The 27,190-nt window shown below is 34.0% G+C and overlaps 1 protein-coding gene across 1 annotated transcript; it reads left to right on the forward strand.

The window, feature by feature from the left end:
• The first annotated feature begins 19,945 nt into the window (after positions 1-19,945).
• On the forward strand, positions 19,946-25,138 carry LOC114290533 (transcription factor MTB3). The gene is made up of 3 exons (XM_082906672.1): positions 19,946-20,089; positions 20,284-21,845; positions 24,669-25,138. Exon 2 carries the CDS (start codon positions 20,341-20,343, stop codon positions 21,805-21,807), a length of 1,467 nt encoding a protein of 488 aa, XP_082762798.1. The 5' UTR covers positions 19,946-20,089; positions 20,284-20,340; the 3' UTR covers positions 21,808-21,845; positions 24,669-25,138.
• Positions 25,139-27,190: the final 2,052 nt, after the last annotated feature.

Raw genomic sequence — 27,190 nt, forward strand, 5'->3', positions numbered from 1 at the left:
TTGAATAGAGATGGGATGACCGGTAGTGGGTCAGGTTGCGGAATATTGGTTGGTAATGTTATTGAAAATTGAGAAAAACTTGTACTTAATTTCGGGGTCAAAATTCTTTAAAGGGGGAGGTTATAGCGATCCAAGTTTCCCTTCCTTTGATTGTTGTATTCCGGACTTAGGTTCCGTGGAGTTGATGGTTGTATATCTTGTTGTTATTCTTTAATTCCATGTGTTTGAGTTCTAGGATGTATTGGGCGTGTTTCGAACAGGTTGGTTGAGCTTTTGTCCCATTCCTTGTTGCCCAAAATTTTGGTGGTACGCTCAAGAGGGTCCCTTTGCACTCGAGCGGAGTTTATTTCTTTTTGTTGTCCGCTCGAGCGGGTCTTGTTCCGCTCGAGCGGGGTTTACATACTCTCAGCATTTCGTGCCTCTGCTAAACTTCTGCAGGTGTGTTTTTCACGCTCAAGCGGGTTGCGCTCGAGCGGGTATCTTGGCGCTCGAACGGGTAGTTCATTGTCTGTAAAAGTACTAGAAGGGGGAAATCTACGCTCGAGCAGCTTTCCCTTTGCGCTCGAGCGGGTGTGTTTTGCAGCTGTGTCTTGGCGCTCGAGAGGTTACCCTTCACGCTCAAGCGGGTCCAATTTTTGTGCTTGACACTCGAGCGTCCTATTATCTGCTCGAGCGGGTCATACGTATATCAGATATCAGCTGGGTCTTTTTAGATCACTTTTTCACTTGCACACTCTCTCTCTTACTTTCTAACAACCTCTTTTGAAAGCTCATCTCTCTAGAATCTACCTTCTCTCTAGGGTTTGATCTAGTTAGAGTGATCCCCTATCCTTGGGCCTTTGTAAAAAGTGTTGATCTCGTTGTAGGCTACGTTTTGATCCGAAAATCTTGGGATTTGGAGCATCTCGAAATTCTTCATCTTCTCCCTTTGAGCTCCGAGTTTGAGGTAGGGATAACTACTCGTTTTTATGGTCTTTGACATGAACTATTGGTCATTTTGATTTAACATTGATATTGGGTAATTTTGGGTGCTAGGGTTTTCAAAATGTATATAAGAGGGGTTTTGTATTTTGAGCCTATACAGTTGTATTTGGGTCTAGAGATTGGATTATTGGTGTTGTTAGTAATATTTGGACCTTTGGGTCAATATTGAGCTTAAGGGGGAAAATTGTCATGTTTGGGTATACTTGGGTCATTAGTGTAATTAATGACATTTGTTATGGAATTATGAAATTGAGTTAGGAATAATGAAATTGGCTCATTATGAGATAGAATGATGGAGTTGGATTTATTAATCGCTCACTTTTGAAAATGTCAATAATTTATCTGTCTGTGCATTTATTATCTGTTTAGAAATAACTGCTTTGGGCTATCGGTGGAGGATAGTCTTGATTGTTGTAGACACAGCATGATGATTAGGTGAATTAAAACTAATCAATTGGTGTATTGGTTGTCATTGTATATGATGAGTATTTGTATACAAGGGTGCCGATCCCGCGGATGAAATTTCCGTAAAATGGCAATTCAAACAATATTTACACATGGGTGCCGAGTCCCGCGGGCGAAATTTCTGTAAAATGGCAATCCGAAAATATCTATACATGGGTGCCGAGTCTCGCGGATGAAATTTTCGTAAAATGGCAATTCAAACATAATTATACATGGGTGCCAATCCCGCGGATGAAATTTCCGTGAAATGGTAGTTTGAAGTGTTGTTGGCATGAGATGTAGTCTCACTTAAGTTGTTCGATCTGGTTCTGAGCCATGTTTATAAGTTGAGTATTGTTAAGTGAAGGATTATGGAACTGGGTTATACTGTACGTTGGTTTATATGAGTTAAACGTTTGCCTGGTGCTAATGTTTTAGTTATTGTTCATATTATGTTTAGCATATCTCTACTAGGCGTTGGCTCACCCTATATGGGACATCTTTTTCAGGTACAGGTGTTATGCCACCTCCAAGGACGTAGCTTGGGAGGCTTGAGACTGTCAGACTCTTTGTGTTGTTTTGGTTGTATTACATGTATATCAAGCCAAGGGCTTATTTGTGTAGAGTTAGTACTCTCTTTTTGTAACCAAATGTTGACTTGGAAAGATGTAAGCCTGCAGGGTATTCTATTAATTTTGTGAACATTTGTAATTTATATGAAATACACTTTTGTAATATTAACTCTGATGTTTGTATGACAATGTAAACTATCTATCATGTTTATGGAAGGATCGGATGTGGGAATTATGTATTATTTTGAGGGCTTTACATTGCAGCCACCACAGTAGTATTTGTTTGGACATTAGTTTCAGTAGCCATCAATTCTAATTTATAAAACAAAATTGAAAAATCTAGAAATCTCCTAAATGTTGATTTGTGATTATGTATCAATTTTAAGCAGTAAACAACATTCCCAATCAAACAATCAAGACAAATCGACACAAAAATTTTACGTGAAAAAACCACAATTGGACACCTCCAATTGTGATAAAAAAAACCACAGGCAACAGCCACAAACAATCCACTAAGAAGATATAAAGGAATTACACAGGTATACTCTCAATTACCTAGCGAATCCACGCCCGAATTGAACCAACCTCTATGTGTCTCTTTCAACTCCGTCTTCACCTCGGAATTGTCTTGACGATGAGCCACTCCGGAATCCACTAAAGTTTCAGGCTCGAATTTTTCAGAATCCACCGAAGAACAACTCTCTCTTTTGTGTAGAATAAACAAACAAACCTTTGATGTATGCTTCTTAAACCATGAGTTAAATACTCAATGAAAACATCAAAGAAAACTAGCAAAATATCCCCAGATATAAACCTTAGAACCCAAAAAGAAGATCTGGAGGAATTAGTAAAGTTTTGGGAGAAAACCAACTACTTATAAAAATCCAAAGTAATCCTAGTTTTAGAAGAAAACCAATTCCTTATAGAAATCCGGATTTTGAAGCTCGCTTGAGAGAAGATTCTCTCGCTCGAGTGAGAACCTTAACTCGCGTGATTTCCACTAGTGCCTTGGCTCGAGCCACGAATCCTTGGCTCGAGCGAGCAATCAACTCTTTCAGGTTTTTTGTGTGGACGCAATCCTTTGCTCGAGCGAGAACTCCTTGGGTCAAGCGAGAAAGCCTTCGTTCGAGCGAGCACTCCATGGATCGAGCGAGCAAGGGCGGACATGTAATTTTGAATGCAATTTTGCATTTTGCTTCGACCCGCGAGCTGACCGGGCAGCTCGACTCCCGTCATAATCAGCGAAGTGGCAATCTTGAAAGCATTAACATCACAAACTTCTCTACAAGGCATAATTCAAGTTGGATTTGCATCTAAACACTCATAGTCTCACTGAAATAAAAAAGTGCGAAAACAAATACAATTAAAAGGAGTTTTTTCAAACGGGGTTGCCAAAAATAAAAACCTAACAAAAATTATAATTAGAATTTACACTACACAGAAAATTAAACCATATTCACAGAATTAAATTCTGTAAAAAAATAAAAGAAATAAGAATGTAACTTTTATTTTCCAATTAATTTGAAAATAAAATAAAATTTTATTCAATCAAATTAATTCCACACAGGAAATTAAATTCTGTAAAATAAAAGAAATACAAATATAACTTTTATTTTTCAATTAATTTGGAAATAAAATAAAATTTTATTCAACCAAATTAATTCCACACAGGAAATTAAATTCTGTAAAATAAAAGAAATAAAAAAAATAACTTTTATTTTTCAATTAATTTGGAAATAAAATAAAATTTTATTCAACCAAATTAATTCCACACAGAAAATTAATTTCTGTAACACTTCAATAATTAAAATACTAAAACAGAATTTTAAGTAGTGAAAACTCATAAAATAATTTCTAAAACCCAAAATTAATTTCTGAAAAAATTTCACAAAAATATATTCTGAATTGTTAATGACACCAGTATCGTACTACTAGTTGTCAAAGAAAATAGATAGTATATTACTACTATCTGTCAAATAGCATATAATTACTATTTGTTTTTCCAACCAGAATATTATTTTGTAAATCCACAGAAAATAATTTTCTTAAAAGAAGAAAGAGAAAAGGAAACAAACGAAAAATTCTGTAAACAGAATAATCCAAGTCTGTCTTAAGATTGTTGGCACAATCTTCTGTGTAAATAAAATAATTTGAAACAATTCAAACAAAATAAATTAAAACTTACAGTATTTATTTTGTAGAACCGAATAAATAATTCAAAGACCAAGTCGAGTGTGTAGCACTCTGTCCTTAAGACAAATTTGCCCCGCTACGGTGCTTACGGTTGAGTGCTTACGGTTGAGTGGCGTCTATCTCCCAAGATACAATGATCTTCACAAAATTGTTGCAGCACACCAAACAAAATTGTACGGCGAACCAAACCTTGTGTTCTATACTCTCTTAAATTTAATCTAAAACTAATATATGAAGAATAAATGCACTAGAACAAAAATGGACAGCAAAGAGACAAATATTCAGACTGATTTTCGGATTGGAAGACACTGCTGGAATGTTGGTATTTATAGGCACACAAGTGCTGACCGAACAGGTATAAAATTCAAATGAACAGGTGTGGTTTGAATCCAACAGGTGCTGTTTTGAAAACACATAGATATGCAAATTGTTCAACAAATTAACTGCTAGAATGACACTGTTTGAATCTGCCTGGGCAGATTTAAATCTATCCGGTTTTGAACAGATCCAAAAAACAGTTTGGGCTCAAAAATCTGTTATGGAATAAAAGGAAGAGACACAATTGTTGGACAACAATTTGAATTTCAAATTAAAATTTCAAAATTTAAATTAATTTTTCTTGCAAGAATTTATTGAAAAAATTCAAATAAATTTTGTCCAAAAAATTAATGTTTAGACCCGACCCACACCCGCGTCTACGCCCGGCACGGCTTGGCTGGACGGCGCGCGTGTGTGGTGGTTTTGGTCTAAGGTACACATTGTCCATAGCTCCTCCCTTCTACAAACTTGGGGTGCCCCTTGGGGCCCAACCCAAGTGTTGTAGGCTAGAGCTTATATACATAAATAAACTCTCTTAAAGTTTCAATGTGGGACAAGCCTCACAAGGAAACCCACATTACAAACTTTAAATGTTCATTCCACGAACCCGAAAACGACGTCATGTTCCCATTCACTCATAAATGGTTTTGACGAACCATCTTCACCGTGTGACTTGCCACGTGGCAAGGAACACTTCACCTCTTCGGACCCGCCCCAAAAGACATTCGGGGCCCACTCAATTTTGGGCTCAAAGTTGGCCCAAAATAAGCTTTATAAAAACACCATTTTTCCAACATTTTTCTTGGTAACCTTTGGTCTTTTTTTTCTTCACCAGGTGTCCTGACTTGCGGGTTTTGCTGCTGCCTCGTTATCTACCTCGTGATCATATGTTACAGATACCAAACCTTATAAGCAAGTGGAAAAATTTGGAGCTTTTAAGGCTTGAAGGCACCTTTCACTTGCAAGAAATCCTTGCACAAATCAACATTCACTGCAAGAACTTTATTGGATTGGGTATTCCAAGAGCCTATATTCAACATAAAGCCTCAGCTATTGTCACCCTACTCCCAAACATAAAGCAATTGTTTCTAAGGCATGCATCCATGGAAAAGGAGAACCTAGTGATGATTTTGCAGGGCTGCAAGGAGCTTAAATATTTTGATGTTAGGGACTGCATAAGTTTCGACGAGGGTGATAATGAGATATTAAAGCTTGCTTCTCATATCCAAACATTCGAGCATAAGGGTTCGATGTTGTATGGTTATTATGATGACTACTGCCCTTCCTATCATGAAAACGGCTTCCATGATGGAAACGTCTTTGACTAAAGTGTATTGTATAATGTGTTTGCTTGGGATTGTCAACCTAGACTCAGTTCTAGAAACTCTCCGTTGTGTTGTCTGTAATGGTTGTTATGTAGTGGATGAAATATCAAGGCACTAGCTTGTGCCGCTCTTGAACTCCTTGATATTTACTTTTGGCTTTTGTTTTCAACTGCTTCTTTTAACAGCTAACAAATACTTTGCTGATTTGCTTGTCAAACAACCTGAAATAAATTGGTACTCACTTGTCTAAAGCTTTTAATGTGACAACCCTCACCACTGTTTACTGATCATACCACTGATTACTGCTAAACTGTGACTGAACATGATTAAGTAACTGATTTGACTGACATTCTGAACCGATTGATTAATTGTATTAGTTTAAACGCATTTCTATCTGTTTGACTGTTAATTGATCTGTTCATGTTTTATGTTTTAAACTGCAAATTGAAGGCCTTATCGGCGGCCGAACCCGAAACTGATTAGTGTTTTATGCTAGTTAGAATTTATGTGATTTTATGGTAGATTTAATTTGAAATTGATTGGGAATGATTAAATTAGATTAAATAATATTGAATTACATTAGTTGCATTAATTACAAGATTGCCACTTAGTGGCCTAGGTCTAGACCAACACTCCTCTTCATTTCATACACATTTGACATACCATTTCTTTAGCCACTTTTAGAGACCAAAACGTGAGAGAGAGCTTGAGAGTTGGAAGAAGAATTGAGTTCACTTAATTTAGCTTGGAGACTTGAAGATTTTGAAGAGAGATTGCATAATTGAGTTTCTAGACTTGAAATTGAAGACCTAAGATAGGAGAATCATCTTCTTGAACTTGTATTTAAGTTGTATCTTTCATGTTTCATGGAAGTTTGGTGATTAGAGTCTAGAATTGGTTCAAAATGTTGAATTGAAGCTTAAATCATGCATGCATGTACACATTGTTAAGTTTTGAGGTTGATTTCATGGAAATCCTCACATGCATGTCCATATTCTAGCTTTGGTCCATGAATTCAGCATGTTTTTTGAAGGATTGACTCATTTGTTCTTGTATTAGAAGCTTTGAAGTTGATTAAAGTTATGCATGTTCCATGTACATGATGTTCTTGAAGTTTTGTTTGGAAATAGGTTCAATTGAACTACTTTTGGGCTTTGATTTTGCAAATTGATCTTTGAAACATGTCATATTATGAGTTTTAAAGTGTTTTCCAGAAAATTAGTCCAAAAGGATCGAATTTGATGCTTTAAATGTTGAGTTTCATGCTTGGAAACAAATCTGGAAATTCCAAATTTTGGATCCACACTCGAGCGAGGAACTTCACGCTCGAGCGTACACTCTGAGTTCATGCAGTCCGCTCGAGCGGGGAAAGTAACGCTCGAGCGTGAAATGCGTGTATCCAGTACTTTGCATGTGTTTACAGTCCGCTCGAGCGAGGGAATGCACGCTCGAGCGAGAACTTGTGTCTCACGCTCGAGCGGAGGTCGAGCGCCCATCGAGCGTGAATTGCATGCATCTAGTACTTTTACCTGAGTTTGCAGTTCGCTCGAGCGAAGGAAGCCATGCTCGAGCGGAGATCCTTTATCTGCATGTCCACTCGAGTGTAGAAAGCCACGCTCGAGTGAGACCCCTGTTTTCTGAAAAATTTAAAAAGTGTTTTAAAGTACATCTTTGCATCCTCATTTCATCCTAGGCATTCCTAGGCCTAGTTTAAGGCATCTTAATGAGGATATTGATGTAGAACCACACCAAGTCAAGTTAGGGACTAAGTCATTGATTCCCAAGTATGTAACTTAGCATGTGTTCATTCTGTAACTGTGTAGGGTTGGCATCCGAGAACACTCACTAGCCTATCTGTAGCCCAGAACTCTGTGAGTAACAATGTTATAAAGATATATTCAATCACGAATATTTCTTAAATGACCAACTATACTGTTTTCTAAAATGATATTTCTTACTGAATGAATGTTTGTCCTATTTGCGAACTGTATTCGTGGCATCCATAACAATTTACAGTCACTGTACTGTTACTGCTACCGTTACAGAGATCTTTGTCGGTTCCCATGTTGGAACCACTATTGTTTACTGTTATGATGGCCATCAACTAACTGTTCGGTCTGTTAAGACCTACTGTACTGTTTGCTATTGGATGTACCACATATAACTGTTATGGTTTCTGAATGACTGATATACTGTTATAACTGACTGTTTCAAATACTGAAAGGACATTCCTTCTTAACCTCTTTACGCATATGTTGTTCACTGGGCTTTAGCTCATTGTTTATATATATATATATATATATATATATATATAGGTGTCCAGGCACCGGATTGGAGCTAGGGGCATTGGGTTTAACTCCCTTTTTGTTAAGCCAACCACTGTGCCTCATTGAGGGGTTCCAAGTCTTTCAAGCTAGGGCTTTTTGGAGTGTTTTAGATTCATCCTTTCTGTCTCTATTTTTGTATAGACTGACTGTACCTGTACTGTACTGTTCTAATAGGGATTAGGTCCCTGTCCTGGATGATTGTATATGTATGTACATACCGTTTTGGTTCTGAATGTGAATATGTATGAAAAGTCTTTTTGCATACAGACTGTCACAACTCATTAGATATCTTTTATTACTGTTTTGGCTTCTGCCAGCCCCTGTACTCTATATTACTGTATTTACTGTTAAGCAGGCCTTCGGTAATCACGGATTACTGGCCGGTTACGGTGCTAAACCCATAGGGGCGGGTTTGGGTCGTGACATTTATCAATGTTCTTAATGGATTCAAATTGTTTCCCACTATAAAAACTCAACGAAGGAAGAATTCATCCATCTCTGGTGGACGCCCCTATGCCTTCTTGACTTGGAGGTGCGATGTCAGGCATGACTTTCTTAAGTAGCTGCTAGGGATGATGAAATTACAATTAATTTGGTTTAGAAATTTTGACAATTGAAATTTGTAGTATATCCCCAATTTTTTTTCCACTTATTAGATGAACATTGTATATCTTTTTCTTAGGTTGAGAGTTTTTTTTTTTTTTGGGGGGGACATAATTTCCATTATAATGGTTTTTAGTAGCCTTTATCAAAATTAGTTTAATTGGCACCAAATTCAAGCGCATGAATTAAACTCATTCAAATCTTCTTGAATTCTGGTACTATTGACTAATAAAGAGGTAATTAATTATCTTCTGAGAGACTTATTCTAATAAATAGACTTATTGTTCAATAAGTTCTATAATAATTAATGATATTTTCATCAAATGCTATTAAAAAAAGTCACTAATTGTTACTTTTCAACAACAATTTGAAAATTTTGACACAAAAAACATCACTAATTATAAACTTTAGTGACAATTTAAAAAAATCATCACCACAAAATCACTAATTTTCAATTTTCAACGACACTTTAAAAAATTCGTCACAAAAAAAGTCATTAGTTGTAAGTTTTAGTAAAAAATTATAAAACCGTGACAAAAAAAGTTACTAATTATCAATTTTTAGCGACCTATGCAAAAAATGTCAAAATATTATTTTAGCGACGATTTTACTATGACTTATTTTCAATCGGACTTGATGAGAATTAAACCCAATTATTAGGGCCCATTAGTAGTTTATCCTTATTTTCCAGACTTTTCAACTTTCAGATAACTCTTCATTTTCCATTTCCAATTCCACCCTCCATATACGTGTATCTTGCATGTATATACACACACATTTGTTTCAGTAAAGTAATCAAAATCAAAGACAAGAAGGCTCTGTCTCTCCTTTTCAAATTAATGCTATAACAAGCACTCTCTTTCCCTTCTGCATCAATTGCATGATTTCAGAGTTTAAAAAAATTGGCTTCAAATGTTGTATTGCTTTTATTTTTACTCAATATATGAATGTATCCATATCTGTTCGTGTGAATATTGGTATAATCTCGATATATGAATCTTTATCTTCTGTATGAACGCATGATTTCAGAGTTTAAACAAACTTTCATTTTCTTAGCAGTTTTCTATTTATTTATTTTTTTTAAAGCCTAGCATTTTCTAGTAACATGGAACAAATTTTCATTTGAAACCTTCGCTGGCTACATGGTGTTCTTTAAAAATATATATTTTCTTAAAAAAAGGTGTACTTAAATAAGAACAACATAATTATAACTTTCATAAAGTTGCAAGAAGTTGTGTTTGGTGCAAGTGAAAGTTGTGGCATGAGAAACAACTCTCACTTGTTTTGATTTGTACATCCATAAAAATACAATTGTTTTGAGTTATTTTCACTAAATGCAATTTTCTTTTCTTTTTATTTATCATTTATGCTTACCCTTCATCTTCAATTTGTGCAGATGAAAGGAGAAAAATGGAAGGAATTGAATATGGATTGCTTGGTGAATGTGTTAGGCAGAGTGGGAATAGAATCATTGCTAATTGATGTTCCATCTGTGTGCAAGTCATGGTACAAAACCACGAGGAGTCCTCTTTGCTGGAGAAAACTTGATTTTCTTGAAATCTCACTTGATGATTGCACTTCTTTATTTTTCTTAGCAAGATTAATCGATGACTATCAAGTGAAAGGAAAATTCTCTTTCACAACAATCGTCAAGACTTTAGTTAAGCGTAGTGACTACATCCACTGTGTACGTATTGTTTCCCGGCTCTGGCTTCTGTGATGAAGTACTGTTTTACATTGCAGATCAATGAGTTCTTCATGCCCAATGTTGAAGAAAAAGTTCAAAGAAAAAATGACACATTTTTTTTTTCAAACTCAAAACACATTTTATGGATTTCACAACTTCTTTGTTTTTTTTAAAAAAAAAAAATAATTATTATTTTTAATGTACTTTTTACCCAATTCCAAAACAAATAAGTATACCATGGCACTAGTTAGCATTTGACAAAAAAATGAATATTTTTATTTCCTACTTTACAAATTGGCTTAAGGTAGAATTAAAATTTGACTCTTTGTTGAGTCTTGTGAAAATAGAAGTGATGGAAAGTGCAAGTAAGATAAAAAAATGTTACTACATTTTTTTAGCATGAAAGTAGGGGAAAATACAAGATTAAATTTTTTTTGTACAATCCACTTTTGCAAGTAACTTACTTTCAATTTCTTGTAAAGTTTTTTTTTTATTTTTTTTATTTTTTATTTTTTAACAAATATATATTTTGGTAAAAGTTGTCAACTGCTAAAAATTTCACATAAATTTCATCTTAAAAAATTTTTGTATTAAAAAATAAAGTTTCTTTTTTTATTTTATAAATATTTTTAACTTCACAACATATTTTTCACCAATCAAACCAACTCTTTTGGTTTAATTTTCTCTGTTGTTTTATATTAAGGTGTTTGATTATTTTGTATTAGTGGTTGGTAACCCTTGCTATCTTTTTGACTCACAAGGTGTCTTAACTTAATTGTATTAGAGCTGCCAGCTGATATAGATCATGATGTTGTGTCCAGGGTCCCAAAACTCATGGGCAATTGGAAATATTTGGAGTTTTTACGGTTTGGAACCACCTTTAAAATGGAAGAAATTCTTGCCCAAATCAGCATTCACTCCAAAAACTTTGCTGGTTTCTCTGCTTTTCATACTAATATTAAGAAAGATGAAGCCACATCTATTGTCACCTCAGTTCCAAACATAGAGTATTTGGGGTTAAGGTATTCAAACATTGATCGAGAGAGTCTATTGATGATTTTGAAGGGCTGCAAAAAACTTGTATATTTTGATGTAAGGAACTGCAAAGGTTTCGACCTCGGTGATGATGAGATTTTGAAGCTTGCTTCTCATATCAAAACATTCGAGGATGAGGGGTTGCATTTGACAACATAACATCATCAATGTTATTGTGGCATTATTTTGAATGTGATTTCTATATATAATTTGTGTTTTTTTCCCTTTCTATATACATTGATGACAATCATACAACTCCTAGACTGAGGGTGTGTTTGTTTGATGGACTAATGTGGGTGTGGTTGTTTGATGCACAGGGTTTAATTTTGCTACAATTAGTTGTTCCCAATTTTCTTTTTAAGGATTTTGTTAATAAGTGTCTTAAGGGCACTAGTTAACAAACCCCATGAACAATAGCAAGGCCACCACGACGGTAACCAAATCAGTGCCAAGGCACACCCGGCTTGATCAGATAAAATTGGGCATGGTTGTTGGTAGTACAGTTTAGAAGGAGAATGCAGAATTAAAACAAAAAAAATTAGACGGAGAGAAACTGTTATATTTATAGAAAATACTCTTCATACAAAATATTCATACAAAAAGTGATTTGGCATTAACATGTGTGAGTAGAGTTGGCACAAGTATGACTATACTAAAGTGTAAGATTGTCAAAATACATATGACTTGCAAGCCAACATAAAGTTGCTGCGTGGCATTAGCGGTAGCCTACTGAGAAAATGAAAAATTCTACCAAACATCTACAACAAAAATGTATAATTTTCAATAAAAAAATCCTAATAAGGAATATTTATAATTTTTAAAACTACAGAGTAATTCGTATTTAAAACAAAACTCAAAGAGTGTATTTGTATTTTATCATAACAAAATATTACCTCTTTTACCTGTGGACCTTAAAATCATTTCTCAAAATTTATAAAATTAAATCTAGAAACTCAAACACATGCACAACAACCATATAGAACAAATTTTTAAAAAACATTTAAGAAAAAATTTAACACAAAAATATCCAAAAAATTATTAGAACAATAAAGTCTAAAATACCAATCGTAAGTAAATAAAACATCTTCAATTAACAATCTCTTAAGCATCGCACACATCTGCTTCTCCACCAACGCCATATATTACTAATTAAAACCAAAACAGCATAAATTGCTAATAATTAACTGTTAAAAACCAAAAATAACGAAAGCAAAAAACCCTTCACATTCTAATGTTAGGTTCATATTGGGTAACATATATCATCCATTACATAAGAACAAAAGAGAGTTTTTTACACCGGAAAAGCTATTACATAAGAACAAAATAGAGTTTTTTACACCGGAAAAGCAAACTAAGAAATGAAATCCCCCTTAGTCAGAGAAGTTTCAATTATCGTCAACGTAATCATAATGCACATTATACATACAATAATCATCTTTGTTGTCGTTGTCGCAGCCATCAGGCATATGCGAATCCTTAAGCTTGAATGTGTGGATTCGTGAAGCAAGCTTCAATATCTCACTGTCACCCTTATCGAAACCTGTGGGGACATATTTTGTGAATGACAACACGTGGCCAAGGTGACACCGAAATGTCGGCCAAGGCGATACCGAAGTGTCGGCCGAGGTGCCACGTGTCTTGGTCATGGCGCCAAGGTGATCTCGGCTAGGCCGAGGTTATCTGCTGAGATACTAGAATCTGAGATGAATGGATAAGGGATAAGAATCCTAGAATTGAGGAGAACCTTAGTATAGATAAAGATAAAGCTCTTAAGGAGTTTATCTTTATCTGGCTGGGAGTTCAAGATGAGCATTGAACCAAAGTCTATTGAAGCTAGACTTGTACAGGGATTAGGTTAGTGCTGGCTATAAAAGTAACGCACCCTCGTGGGTCTAAGGTATGTTTTTTAGGCTCTGTCTAGTGAGTTAAGCACTATTGGCTATCTTTGAGAGATAATTACTGACTTGATCGTCGGAGTGCCCTCGGGTGGACGAACTACCGCCAGATTCTTATCTTTCTATAACAGGTTATTCGGGCATAATCTATTCTGCCGGTGCTCTCCTACTGAGTTTCCCTGTTTGGTTGTGTGGTTAAAAATCCACACCCACAATTTGGCGCCGTTTGTGGGAAACGTAGGAAGAATAGATAGCCAACGACGAGCAGAAAGAAAAGATTAGGGGCGACATCCCTAGTGAGAGTGGTAAAAATGCTGAACCTAACGTAGAGGAGGACAACTGTAACAAAGAACCTCGGAGTAAGAATCCCGGAGAAAAAGACGTCGGCCAGGAGGGAGACGTACCGAAGAAAGCATGTCAGGGCGGGTATTACAACGAAAGCGATCTCCAGGTATGGAAAGATAGATGCCTAAAGAGAAACGGCGAGATGAAGGAGATAACAAACAAATTGGCAAACCTGCAATCGGCTGTCAATTTCATAATGCAGAATAACGTCATGCAGCCACCGTTTTTGTAAGATGTTAAAAAGTTAGATTATTACTAATAATAGGCTAAGTTTAAGTTTCCCTATAATTATAATCAAATGGAGCAAAAATGTCTGATTGAAATGTTAATTTAGTTAATATGTTTCTGTCTCTCTCATTTGCGTATGCATGGTCGGTATTAAGACTGTATTTGATTAGAAGATTTGATGAGAAAAATAGAAAGAAAAAAATAAAACGAAAAGAAAATGAGAAAAAATTGATAAGATTCGAATTCTAATTATATTTAATTGGATTAGAAAATGAAAAAAAAAATAACCTAAGGTGTCGTTTGGGAAAAGCTCATTTGGGCTCTTTTGGCTCTTTGAGGCACAAAAGACAGAGTAGGCTATTTGAGCCACAACAGACAAAACATCACATCCAACCCATAATTATTACACTCTTCTCTAAAAAAAGAAGTCAAAAAAGTCAAAAAGCCAAAAAGCCCTTCCCAAACCAAGCTTTTGAACCCAGGCTCAAATAGTCAAAAAAGCCAAAAAATCAAAAAACCAACACACTTCCCAAACGGAGGCTAAGTAAACTCAAAACCTCTTTCTTTTCTATTACATTTACTTTTCTCTTTCTATTTTTGTGATCAAATCTTCTAAACGCGTGTTGAAAGTGTGAGAAAGATAAACTACTACTTCAAAATAAGCTGCGCACGCTAGCTTTGAGGCTAGAATCTTTTTTGTTGTTTTGTTTATAGAAGATTTTGTTTTGGTTAAATAAACCAAAATATGGAAGAGAAGCAATTCAGACAAGAGAGAAGAGACAAGGTAAGGTATAGTCAAGATTAGCTGCGGACGTCTTTAGGTCTAAGTTGTCAAATATTTTTTTTTATATTTTTTTGTCGTTATTTATTTTTAAAAAATAATTCTCTCACATAATATGTTCTTTCAAATCTCTTGAAAAAGGGAAGAAGTAAAATTTAAAAAGTTGATTCATATCCTAATGTTCTTTCAAAGCTCTTTTTATATATATTTTATTTGATCACCTTATTTTAAAGATTGTGAGGAAAAAAAATTGGATTATTTACCAATAAATCCTACTTTACAGACTGTTATACCAAATAGTCCCACTTTTATTCTATTATACCAAATAGTCCTACTAATGGGTTGATTTGGTCTTTTTTGTTTTTTTTTATTTTTATTTTTATTTAACCGTGTGGACGAGAGTGCCTTTGATTTAATGTGGGACTGTGTTTGCTGGATCAGTTCCTTTTTTGAAAACGTTGATCATTCCGTGTGTACTGTGTGCGTTGTGTGTGCTGTGTGTGTGTGTATCATTGTGTGTGTGTGTGTGTGGGTGGGTGGGTGTGGGTGTGTTCGTCCAAGCAGACACCACCACATTCAAAAAAGTAGTCCAAATGCTGACCGAATCATCAAAAATAGCAAAACAAGCCTCGAAACCCTCCTCCGATCCACCACCACAGTCCTCCAAAAACTACATACCCCCAATCAAAACAGGACAAAAAAAACAAGGATTCAAGGTCTACGAGAGAAGGAATAGCCTGAAGATGATCAACCCTTTGATTCAGAGTTCTAGGTTTTTGATCGGAAACCCTGAGATCTTATCGCCGAGCATACTAGATTTTCCATCGCTGGTTCTGAGTCCTGTGACGCCATTGATTGAAGACCCATTTAACAAGTCTTGTTCGCCATCGATTGGGAGTTCTTCTTCGGAGGAAGAGAAAGCGATTGCAGAGAAGGGGTTTTACTTGCACCCATCGCCCAGAACTACGACGCCGAGAGGATCGGAGCCACCGCAGCTTTTGCCTCTGTTTCCGGTGACATCGCCCAAAGTTTCAGAGTCGTCGTCTTCTTGAAGATGATGATGAAGAAGAACAATTGGGAATCGTTGTAATGTAACTGTGAGGATTTTTTTTGTGTGGTTGTTGAAAACCTTTGGTCTTTGACGAATGTGTGTATGTCTGCCTGTGTGAACCCCCAAACACACCAACCCAACCCAAAACAAAAACCCCTTACAGCGCTTTGCCATTCTGTGACACCCTCACAATGTATCACATGTAACACATCACACATCCATTCACTAATTATGCACGTGAGACACACATGCACCACACCCAATTTTTTCCTAACAGCCTTATCAATAACAATTAAATGAGGGTAATTACGTCCCTCACAATTGAATGGGACTAAACGGTTTAGTAGAATAAAAATGGGACCAACTGGTTCATAAGTTCAAATTTTGGGATTTATTGGTAAATCTCCCAAAAAAATTATATGAATATAATACTATTGTTTATTATTTTATAAATAAATTTAACTTTTAAGTCTTTGATAGATCCTAAGATTTAAAAAAAGGACAAAAATATAAATAAGTTATACTTTCAAAATATAATTACTAATACATAAAAAAAAAATTATATCCTTAATAATTAACATTTTTAAAGTTTATCATTAATCTGAATTTTTTTTTTTTTCAAAATATCCACTCATATGTTATTCATCCTTAAAAAAATCATTAAAGACAAAAAAAAGAAAAAAGAAAAAAAAAGGTGGCATAAAAAATAAATTCAAAGTAAAATTCTATATCAATAAGACAATTTTCCCCTTTATTTATTTTGTTTTCAACTAATGCAAATGGGATTGCTGATCAATTTTTTTTTTCCTAATTGATCACCACATGTGGTTCAACCACTAGCCACTTACGCTTTTATCGAAGGCGTGTTTGTTTTTCGAGGTAAAATGAAGGAGATTATTAGTGAGAGAATTGATAATGAGTAGATTAAATAAAATTGTGTTTATTTTAATAGTAGTTGTTAATGTAGGAATTGTTAAATTATTACCTTATAAAAGAAATATAAAATATTAAAACAAATAAAATTATGATTTTTACTTAATAAAAAATATAAAAATATTAAACATTAATGTTTTAAAAAAAATGTCCAATATGTGAATAAAATATAAAAATAAATAAAAAAAAACCTAATCCCATAGGACTAATTTTTTAATACTATCTTCACCTTTTCTATATCAATCCTAACACTAAGGCTCATCCTAATCCTATAGAATTATGAATCCCTTCTCCATCTCTCAAAACAAAGACAACAAATAGTAGGCTCCACCTCTACCAATCTCAATCCCGCCTCTATCTCTTAAAACAAACGAGGCCCAAGGGCCACAAGAAAATTTTTTGAATTAAGTTTTTTGAAAACTGAGTTTTTTGAATTAAGTTTTTTGAAAACTGAGTTTTTTTATTTTTGTGCTTTTTTGTTTTTAGTGAATATTTTTAAAATTTTAAACATTTTTTTTTACTTTGTTAGATGCACCTTACTTAGATGTATCTAAAAAGTAAAAAATTTGTAAAAAAATATTTTTTAAAATTAATAAATACATAAAAATATAAAAAATATATTGAATTCTTGTATTTTTTTGTATTTTGGGTATTTAGTGAATTTTTAAAAGGTTTTTTTCAATTTTTTTTTACTTTTTAGGTATATGTATGTTAGGTATGTTTAAAAATTAAAAAAATTGCTCAAAATATTTAAAAAATTCAATAAAAATAAAAAAACATGAAAATAAAAAAGTAAAATTTTTTAAAAAATATTTTTGAAAAATGATAACCAAGCATGGTAATTACAGTCGAAATTCTCTAACTTTTCAAAAACTTGAGTAGATAAGACCTGGATGTTTATTGTGAGACTTTAAAAAATTTTGGGCTGCTACTGTTGGACACTGTAGTGGGCGTTCACTACTAGCCACCTTCAAACCACTTATAACACTTTAAGCGTTTATTCTTTTAACTATTTTGTTTATAAGCTAAAATATTAGTCTATTATATAGCAATACTATGTATCATGAAAAGTTTTTCATGAAAATGATCATTAAAGATTTGTGACCTTTGAATTACACTTAGAACAAAGTACCACACACTAATCAAGGTAATCTAAGAGTTACAAATATTTTATGATCATTTTCATAAATTTTTTTTTACGATTCCTAACATTTCTCGTCTGTTATAATAATAATAAATTATTCTTAATCGCAAGCCTAAATTAATTAGTGTTACCTATAAGTTAAGTATACATCACCATTAAATGTGCTCTAAAAATTTTAGGTGTTAAAATGCCAAAACTTACAAATTGCAAACGTGAATGTGGGTACAGGACTATTTGTGATATATTGTGGGCTAATGTATAAATATTACAAGACCATTGTGTGAGTGTGATGAGAACTTTTGTGGGTACATTATCATATATAAGCACTTATGGAGCGCGATTGAAGACCAGCTTTTCCGTGTGGATCAGCCCACCAAATGACTTGGTCTACCAATGTTGGGCTTTTGTACAGACTGAGGTCTTGGCCCAGTTACCTGTCCAGTTTGGCTACTCAGTTTTATTATGTCCTTAATTATCACTAATTTTTGTATTTAATTGTTAAATGTATTGATTTCATGTATGTAGTCTACAAAATTTATTATTTCTTTTATATGTATAAATTAGTAATCGTTAAATTATAATTTGATGTGAAAAAATATCTAGCCTTACAAAATAATATTTTGTGATTTTATAATGAAAAATTTGTTATTATAATTTATAATTAAAAAAATGAAAATTGTTGGCCATATTTTTTTGAAAGAGATTGTCATATTGTTTTTCATTATAAAAATCATTCACTCTGTTTATTTTAACTTTTCAAAATTCACTGAATTTTTTTTCTTCATATTTTCACTAAATTTTTTAATATTTTAAGCAATTTTTTTATTTTTATTTTTAGACACATCTAACATAAATACACTTAAAAAATATAATATTTGTGAAAATTTTTTTTAAAAAATTCACTAAATATAAAAATATTAAAAAAATGAAAATTCAATACATTTTTTGTTTTTTGTGTATTTATTAATTTTTTAAAATTATTTTTCACAAATATTTTACTATTTAGATACATCTTAGTAAGGTGTATCTAAAAAAGTAAAAAAAAAAATTTACTTAAAATTTAAAAAATATTAACTAAGAACAAAAAAAAATGAAAAATAAAAAACTCAATTTAAAAAAAACTAAATTCAAAAAATTGAATCAAACACATTGATTAAAATTATTTTATTTTCCAATACTTCAAAAAACAGAGCTTGTAACCAAAAAAAAAAAAAAAAAAAAAATCTAAACTTTTTTATTTAATTCTAAAATAATTAAGTTAATAATAAAGCCTAGAATTAATAATTAAGTTAATAATAATAATAATAATAAATCCTTTTGATGTCAATGATAGGCTTTATTATTAGGATAATGTTTGAGAGCTCGAAAAATGCCCCCCTAATCCCCCTAATGCCCAAAACGACGTCGTTTTGGGCATTATTATTATTTTTTTTCTTCTTCTTCTTCACACAGCTCTGAGACAGAGGGAGAGGGAGAGGGAGAGGAAGAGAAAGAGAAAGAGAAAGAGAAAGAGAAGAGCTCGTCGTAGGGAAGAGCTTCTCGCCGTCGCAGGGAAGAGCTCGTCGCCCGTCGCTCGCCATCGCAGCTCCTCGCCGTCGCAGCCACTGCCTCTGCCTCTGCCTCCTTCTCCGTCCCCCGCCTCGGCCTCCACACCCCGATTTATTTGGCCCCCTCCAGTCCTTCGGCTTCCTCCTCCTCCTCCTTCCTTCTCTTCTTCTTCTTCCCCTTCCTCCTTCTCCTTCCTTCTCCTTCTTCTGTTTTCTGCAAATTCGAGGGATTCGGGGTAGCTCTTTCGAGCTACCAAGCATGACCCTTATTATTAACTAATTATTTTAAAATTAAGAGGTGGTTTGGGATTATCTAAATAAATGGACTTTTTGAATTTTTATGAAATATTGGTTGGGTATTGGCGGTTGGGTATTGGCTGGATTTGAAGTGACGTGTTAGACAAGTGATGTGACTTAAATAAAATGATGTAATTTAAATAAGATAGTGACTTTTTGACTTTTTTAGGTCATGCCAAATAAGGCCTAAATAAAAAAATTTAGATATATATATATATATATTTTTTTTTTTGATCCAGGTGCATTGTATCTGTACCCACAAAATAAAAGCCCCAAACAGTTCAGATCTACAAAGCAGACACCAGCGCGTCATTGTTGAAGGCACATGAAACACGAGTTAATCTTATCCTAAAAGTCGCACTCATCCATGCCTACTTCAGGTAACTCTCTTCTTTCTTCTTTTAATCGCACTATTTTTTGTTGATATATTCACACATTCAATACATATATGTACATGTAATTGTTGATGTATCAAACTATCACAAGAAATCAACTGGTGATTGTTCGTTTTCATATGAACAATCAAACCCAAGTTTCTAAATTTCAAGATTCTGCTGTTTCTTTCTGTGTCAAGAATTGGGCCCCTTAAGTTGTTGTTTGCCTTTAAAGTGTTTGTTGAATTGTTTGAGAGATGGGTGAGAAGTTTTGGTTGAATGAAGAAGACAAGGGTATGGTGGTAACTGTGTTGGGCGCTGAAGCCTTTAATTTCTTAGTTGCTTCGGCCTCCGGCAATGTGTTGTCAGAGTTCGCATCATCGGCTGGGGATTTGGGTGTGCAGCAGAGGCTGTGTAAGATTGTTGATGGGTCCAATTGGACTTATGCCATTTTATGGCAGGTCGCGAAATCAAAATCGGGCAATTCAGCCTTGATTTGGGGTGATGGGCATTGCAGAGAGCCCAAGGGGAGTGAGGTTGAGGATGGGAATGGTTCCGGGGATCGGAAATTGGAGGCTGGAGATGGGAGAAAGAGGGTTTTGCAAAAGCTCCACGCCTGCTTTGGAGGGTCAGAGGAAGATAATTATGTGGGGAATTTGGATTCAGTTTCAGATGTGGAGTTGTTCTATCTCACATCAATGTATTATTCATTCCCATTTGACAAGCCCTCTAGTCCTTCTCAATCATTCAATACTGGTAGAGTGATTTGGGTTTCGGATACCAAGGGTTGTTCAGAACATTACCAATCGAGGTCATATTTAGCAAAATTGGCTCGATTTGAGACGGTGGTTTTTGTGCCATTAAAATCAGGGGTAGTGGAGATTGGTTCTGTTAAGTCAGTTCCTGAAGAACAAAGTTTGATTCAAATGGTGAAAACTACATTTGGGGGATCTCTGTTACAGGCAAAGGTGTCGTTGCCAAAGATATTTGGGCGTGAACTTAGTCTTGGTGGTGCAAAGTCGCATCCTATGACTATAAGTTTTTCACCTAAAGTGGAAGACGATTTGGGATTTCCTTCAGAGTCTTATGAGTTGCGGGCAGTGGGCACTAATCAAGTTTATGGGAACTCTTCTAATGGGTGTCGAAGCGATGATGGCGAGGCCAAATTGTTTCCTCATATGAACGGAGAACAGGCTGAAGAAGACTTGTTGATTCATCCCGATGAGAGAAAAGCAAGAAAACGGGGGAGAAAGCCTGCCAATGGGAGAGAGGAACCTTTGAATCACGTTGAAGCAGAGCGGCAGAGGCGAGAGAAGCTTAACCAACGGTTTTATGCATTAAGAGCTGTTGTTCCTAACATCTCCAAGATGGACAAGGCTTCTCTGCTCGGTGATGCCATTACATACATCACTGACCTTCAGAGGAAAATAAGGATCTTAGAAGCTGAAAAGGATGTGGGTAACAATAAGCAAAAGCAATGTACTGTCTCGGAAATTGATTTTCAGGCAAGGCACGAAGATGCAGTTGTACGAGTGAGCTGTCCATTGGATACTCACCCAGTTTCTAGGGTTATACAGACATTTAGGGAGCATCAAGTTATAGCACAAGAGTCTAAAGTTTCCACTACAGATAATGGAGAGATTGTTCATACATTCTCGATCAGAACTCAAAGTGGTGCTGCGGAGCATTTGAAGGAGAAGTTGGTTGCCGCTCTTGCGAGATGATCCAGCTTTGAAGTTGTATCTGTAAGATTAGTATCAAGGTATGTTATGTATCATTTTGTAAGAATTGGCAATATCTCAATGTCAATTGAGGATTGATTCCTTTTGGAAAACTAGGAATAGCTTCTTGTTGTATATCTTGTCTCTGTATTGTTTCAACAATATATTGTCTGGCTTTAGTTGAATTCATGAAAACGATTTTCTAGAGTTTTATACCGCGTAGAGGCAGTGAAGCATGTTATTTTACGTGCAGCATGTTCAAGAATATGAAGTCCATAAATTAACGAAATTAGGGATTAGGATTTTATGGTGAGATAAAACTTTAAATTTATAGCTTAGGTAAAGCCTAAAGAGATCTATTAAATAAGAATTTGGACCTTTATAATGAATTCAAGATTTCTGCAGAATTGTTTTCCCCCCATGGTCTGTGTTTCTTTTTAATTGTCCTGTGCACTTATCATTCAATCCTATATACAATTAAATCATTATTTGAACATCCTAAACTCAAATTCTGTTTACTAGGTATAAATAATTTTGAAATGGTAGTTCAATAACCCTTTCGATATGACTTTAAATGAACTGTGCAAAATTTTTAGTACATCAACATGAAGGCCTCTAGTACGATGATTGCCAATTTCTTAGAATGTACTCAAATTAAGGTCAGTGGCAACACATGTAGCATAACGTAAGAGAGGTTTTATCTAGTATCTATTTATTTTTTTTTCTGAAAGCGATATCTATCTAATATTATTTTCTTTGTTTAATCTGTAAATCATTGATATTTGGCTCACTACTGTTTCTTGAGGTGAAATTTCTACCTGACTTGCAACAATTGAAGAGCAAAACATAATCCAAATAGAAATTCTTCTGGCATGGTTTTCTTGTACCACCTGGTCACTTATATCCAATATGGGAAAGAATATAGATGATTTTTTTGGGTTTTTTTTGGGGTACATGTAAGAACATCACATATATTTATCTAATCCCAAGAGGGCAGCGGGAGAAGCTGTTGGGTTTGAGCCCTAGTGGATGAGCTGGGAGCCCAATTACCTGACTATCCCATTTGATGGATTTGTTTTAAATTTTGACGGGTCCATTTTCTTGTCTCTTGACTTATTTTCACATTCATGTTGAAGGCAATTTGAAAGTAGTGACGTATTTGGACTCTTGATTTGGAGTTAATTGTTGATAACTGAATGTTCTGATGTTGATTTTCTAGACAAGCTTAGGAGGAAGGGTTTCAAAGATGAAATAAAACCGTGTTTTTGAACCATTCTACTGTGGTTCAACCTTCACACCCATCCCTCAGTCAAACAACAGAAATTTCAGTAAAGCCATGTCGGAATTAGTTAGAATTACAAAACATGGTAAAACATACATAACAAAGCCAGTAGATTCATCTTCACCATTGTTGAACCATCTCAAATCAAACTTCTCCCCCCCTTTTTTTTTTTGTGGTTGTCGATCGTCTTCCATCAGGAATTGGAAATTGAGAGGCAAAGGAAAATAAATTATAAGGGATTTCATTTCTGGTTTACTAGTTATGTTAATAACAGCAAGAAAAATAAAATATGCAGAGAAACAAAAATAATTTTTTAAATGAAAATATAAAATATGAAAACTTTTAACAAACAATCATTTCTAATGTATCCCAATTTAGTATTCCAGTTATCCCAACCACCATCATCTCACCAGCAGACTAAAACTCCAGTCAATTAGAGATTTGGAACTATTTCATTAGCTTATTTGAATCGAAATATTATATTGAGAGAAATAAGAGTCCATCAATTGGACAGTTGAAGTTTAATTGATTAAGATATTTAAGATGCATCATGATAAATTGAAATAATAAATCTAAATAATAGAATAAAAAAAAAAACATAAATTTGCTTTAGATATTTAGAATACGTGTTCATGAACATTAGATTTAGAGACCAACCCGGATATTCTGATTGGTCTACAAATTGGCCGTCTGTTAGTATACATGTATAATAGGCTGGCACTCAGAATTTACTGACCTCATGTTTATATGGTCATTTAAATTACAATATTTGCAAAAATACCTCCATGCGTGAAGGAGGTGATTGAAGATTCAACGTTACATGAGAGAAGTTGAGTATATGAAGAAAGAGCGGCAGAATGCACAAAGTAAGCAATTCTAAAACCCTAAACCATTTCCTTGAGTGCCTTGCCTTCCTGTTGAAGTTTACTAACTTGACTGTTGGAGGGTCTTTGGCAGCACCCACACTAGTGCCCTGGGACACCCTTTCACTCTTATCACAGATTATTTGGATGGTTAGTCATTCATCATTTATAATTCCAAACTTGACCAGAATGGCAAATTTCATGTTGCTGTTGGTACGAACTCAACCAAGAACATGATGGAGCTTGCTCCTGTAGAAAAACTCCTGTACAGAAGAGCACCAACAACAGAAAACAATAGCATTTAGCAAGCAAGAAGTAAAATACTTGTAAATCAACTTGCTCTTTTTATTCTTCTATTAGGATCAGTATCAAAATATAGCACCCCAAGAGCATTCCCTTCTCCTCTCCTTACTGTATCGCACTAGTACATATACTACACCCAACAACATGTAGAGAACGGAGGTATTTATCAAAAAAAAAAAAAAGAAAGAAGAAAAGATACAAAATTCTTCAATTTCTTGTTCTTCTTTATTTTTTTGGTCTGACGTACTTTATTCACCAGTTACATCTGTTTTTCTGGTTTTTAGTGTGAAGGTATTGTGATATTGTATTTTTTTAGTACAGAGGTATTGTGATATTATTGTGATTTAATCGATGGCTGCTGGCTGAGTTTCATAAATGATTAATTTTTGGCCACGCCAAATGTTGTGGGTCCACAGGAGGAGGCACGGCATGACCGGCGAAGCCTTTTTCGCTTATCGTGCTTGCAGGGATGTGAGTACCACCATCTGGTCTTGAAGGGGGGACAAAATCCCTTGCTAGAGACAGTAATAGAAGATTTTCATTTTTCATCCACTCTTTATCCAAAACTCTACAAGCTTCATGTGGTTTAATGCATAGAAGAAAAACTAGTGCTAGAATGGCCAAGACAATGTTTGGAGGTCTCATATGATTAGGCAAACAAAGGGTTGATAGAACAATGTATATGAAGAATGGGTGCAAAGTGGGGGGTTATTTATATCTGCAACAATTAACCCATCAGCTGGTATTATTTGAATATTTTTGGTGTTTACCATCTGATGTAAGGGTTTTTGAATATTGATTATTGACTGGTAGGAGTATTTGATTAGGATTTAGAAATTGAATACGTCCTAAATGAAGAAAATATGTCTTAATTTGCATCTAAAAACTTTCATTTTCTTTTTTACACCCTACATGGACAGGTGATTCAATGAACATGATGGTAGCATGCACAATGAGCATGTTAAATAACAATGAAAAGCATCTCAATTGACATTTCTAATTAAAATGTTGGTCCAATTTAGTCCCTGTTGGATGCAGAAATTATCTTATAGGTCCAGTTTATATCCTATATGATCTGCCATTTTCTCCTATATTTTAGACAAATTAATTATGTGTCCCCTTTCATAGATCGGAGTTAATAAATAATTTTGGACCTAATGAATAACTTCTCTGATTGAATGGGTTTGGGCCTAGTAAATTGGGTAGACCTTTTATTATTATTATTATTACTAGCACGTTACCCGTGTTAGGTATGATATAAAATAATTAGTGTATGTCCGTGCCTGAAGGCACGGTGTAATTAATGTTAAGATTAGATTATATAATTGCAATTTTAACACTATTTAAATTTATTTTTTAATTTAATAAAATTACAAATTTATTATAAATTTTTGAAGTTTTCACAAAACTTCTCGGGAAAACTCGCTTTTGCTTGTATAATATATAGTTAGATAGATAAATGTGCTTGACATGCATACAATTTTCACGGGCATACATATAATATTGCTTTTGCTTATATAATTATATAGAAATCGTACGTATGCCCATAATGTCCTAGTGTATTATTACGCGCATACATACATTCTATGGAAATATGCGTAAAATATATTGAATAAAAAGGAAAAAATAAAAAAAAAATAGAGAGAAAAATAAAAACGGGAGAAAATAAAAAAAAAAGAAAAGAAAAGAAAAGAGAGAAAGATGGGATCATAAGATCATGGAAGGATGTATGAGAAAATGAAAAAGTAAGAGAGTGAGAAGCAAGAAAGTATAAAATGTATATGTATGATATTTTTTGGAAAAATGCATCTTAGTTATTGTTTTATTATTTAAATAGATTTGAGCCATCTAAATGTCCTAATAGTACAAAAATATATTGAAGATTCAAAAGCCGTCCTACTTTATAAAAATATGTTGAAGATTCTTAGAGCATCTCCAATGCACTAGCCATATAATACTTGTTAGTTAAAATACCTAGTGTGATTCATTTTTTTCAATTCCAATGCACTAGGCATATGATTATGCATTTTGGCTCAACTCATATTCACTAGCTACATGTAGCTAGCCTTCAACGCTAGGCAAAATGCATTCAATCATTAGGATCATTTCCCTCCATCTTTGTTGTTGACATGGCATTCTATAAAATTAATAGTATTTGGATAAATAGGTAAAATAAAGAGCATGGTTGGAGTAAAAACATAAAACAGTTGATAGGCAAAATAAAATATATACTTTATAGTAATATTTAGATAGGTAAAATACCTACTACCATTGGAGATGCTCAAATTTATAAAATCTATCAGGTATTTAATATATTTAAAAATAATAATTAACTGTTCAAATTCATTTACTTTGTTAATTATAAAATTCATTAATTTAATCTTCACTACACAAAATAAAATCTGACTCCTAATTCTGGGATCGCAGACTTTTTCATATAATATGAATAAAAATAAGTGAACAAAAAGAGAGAAAATAAAAAAAAAATAGAGTGAAAAATCAAAAAGGGAGAAACTAAAAAAATAAATAAAAATAAAAGAGATAGGAAGGTAGGATCACGGGATCATAGAAAGATGGGGTGAGAAAAAGAAAAATAAGAGAGAGAAACGAGAAAATAGAAAATATAAATGTAGAATATTTTTTGAAAAATATATCTCAGCCGTTGTTTTATAATTTGAATAGATCTGAGTCGTCCAAATGTCCTAGTAACACAAATGTATGTAGGACAAATTCAAAAATCATCCTGTTTTTTTATATAGATATTGAAGATTCATATGAGTTCTAAATTTATGAAGTCTATCAAGTATTCAATATATTTAAAAATAATAATTAATTATTCAAATTCATTAATTTGTGGATTATAAAATTTACTAATTTCATCTCCACTATACACAATAAAATTTGGCTCATAATTCTGGGATCGCAGACTTTTCCGTAT

The sequence above is a fragment of the Camellia sinensis genome, chromosome 14, assembly GCF_055761805.1.
Source record: "Camellia sinensis isolate YWXY chromosome 14, ASM5576180v1, whole genome shotgun sequence".
NCBI lineage: Eukaryota > Viridiplantae > Streptophyta > Magnoliopsida > Ericales > Theaceae > Camellia > Camellia sinensis.

What these genes read in the sequence shown, in the direction of transcription:
- LOC114290533 (XM_082906672.1), top strand. Translation starts at nt 20,341, where the DNA reads ATGGGTGAGAAGTTTTGGTTGAATGAAGAAGACAAGGGTATGGTGGTA.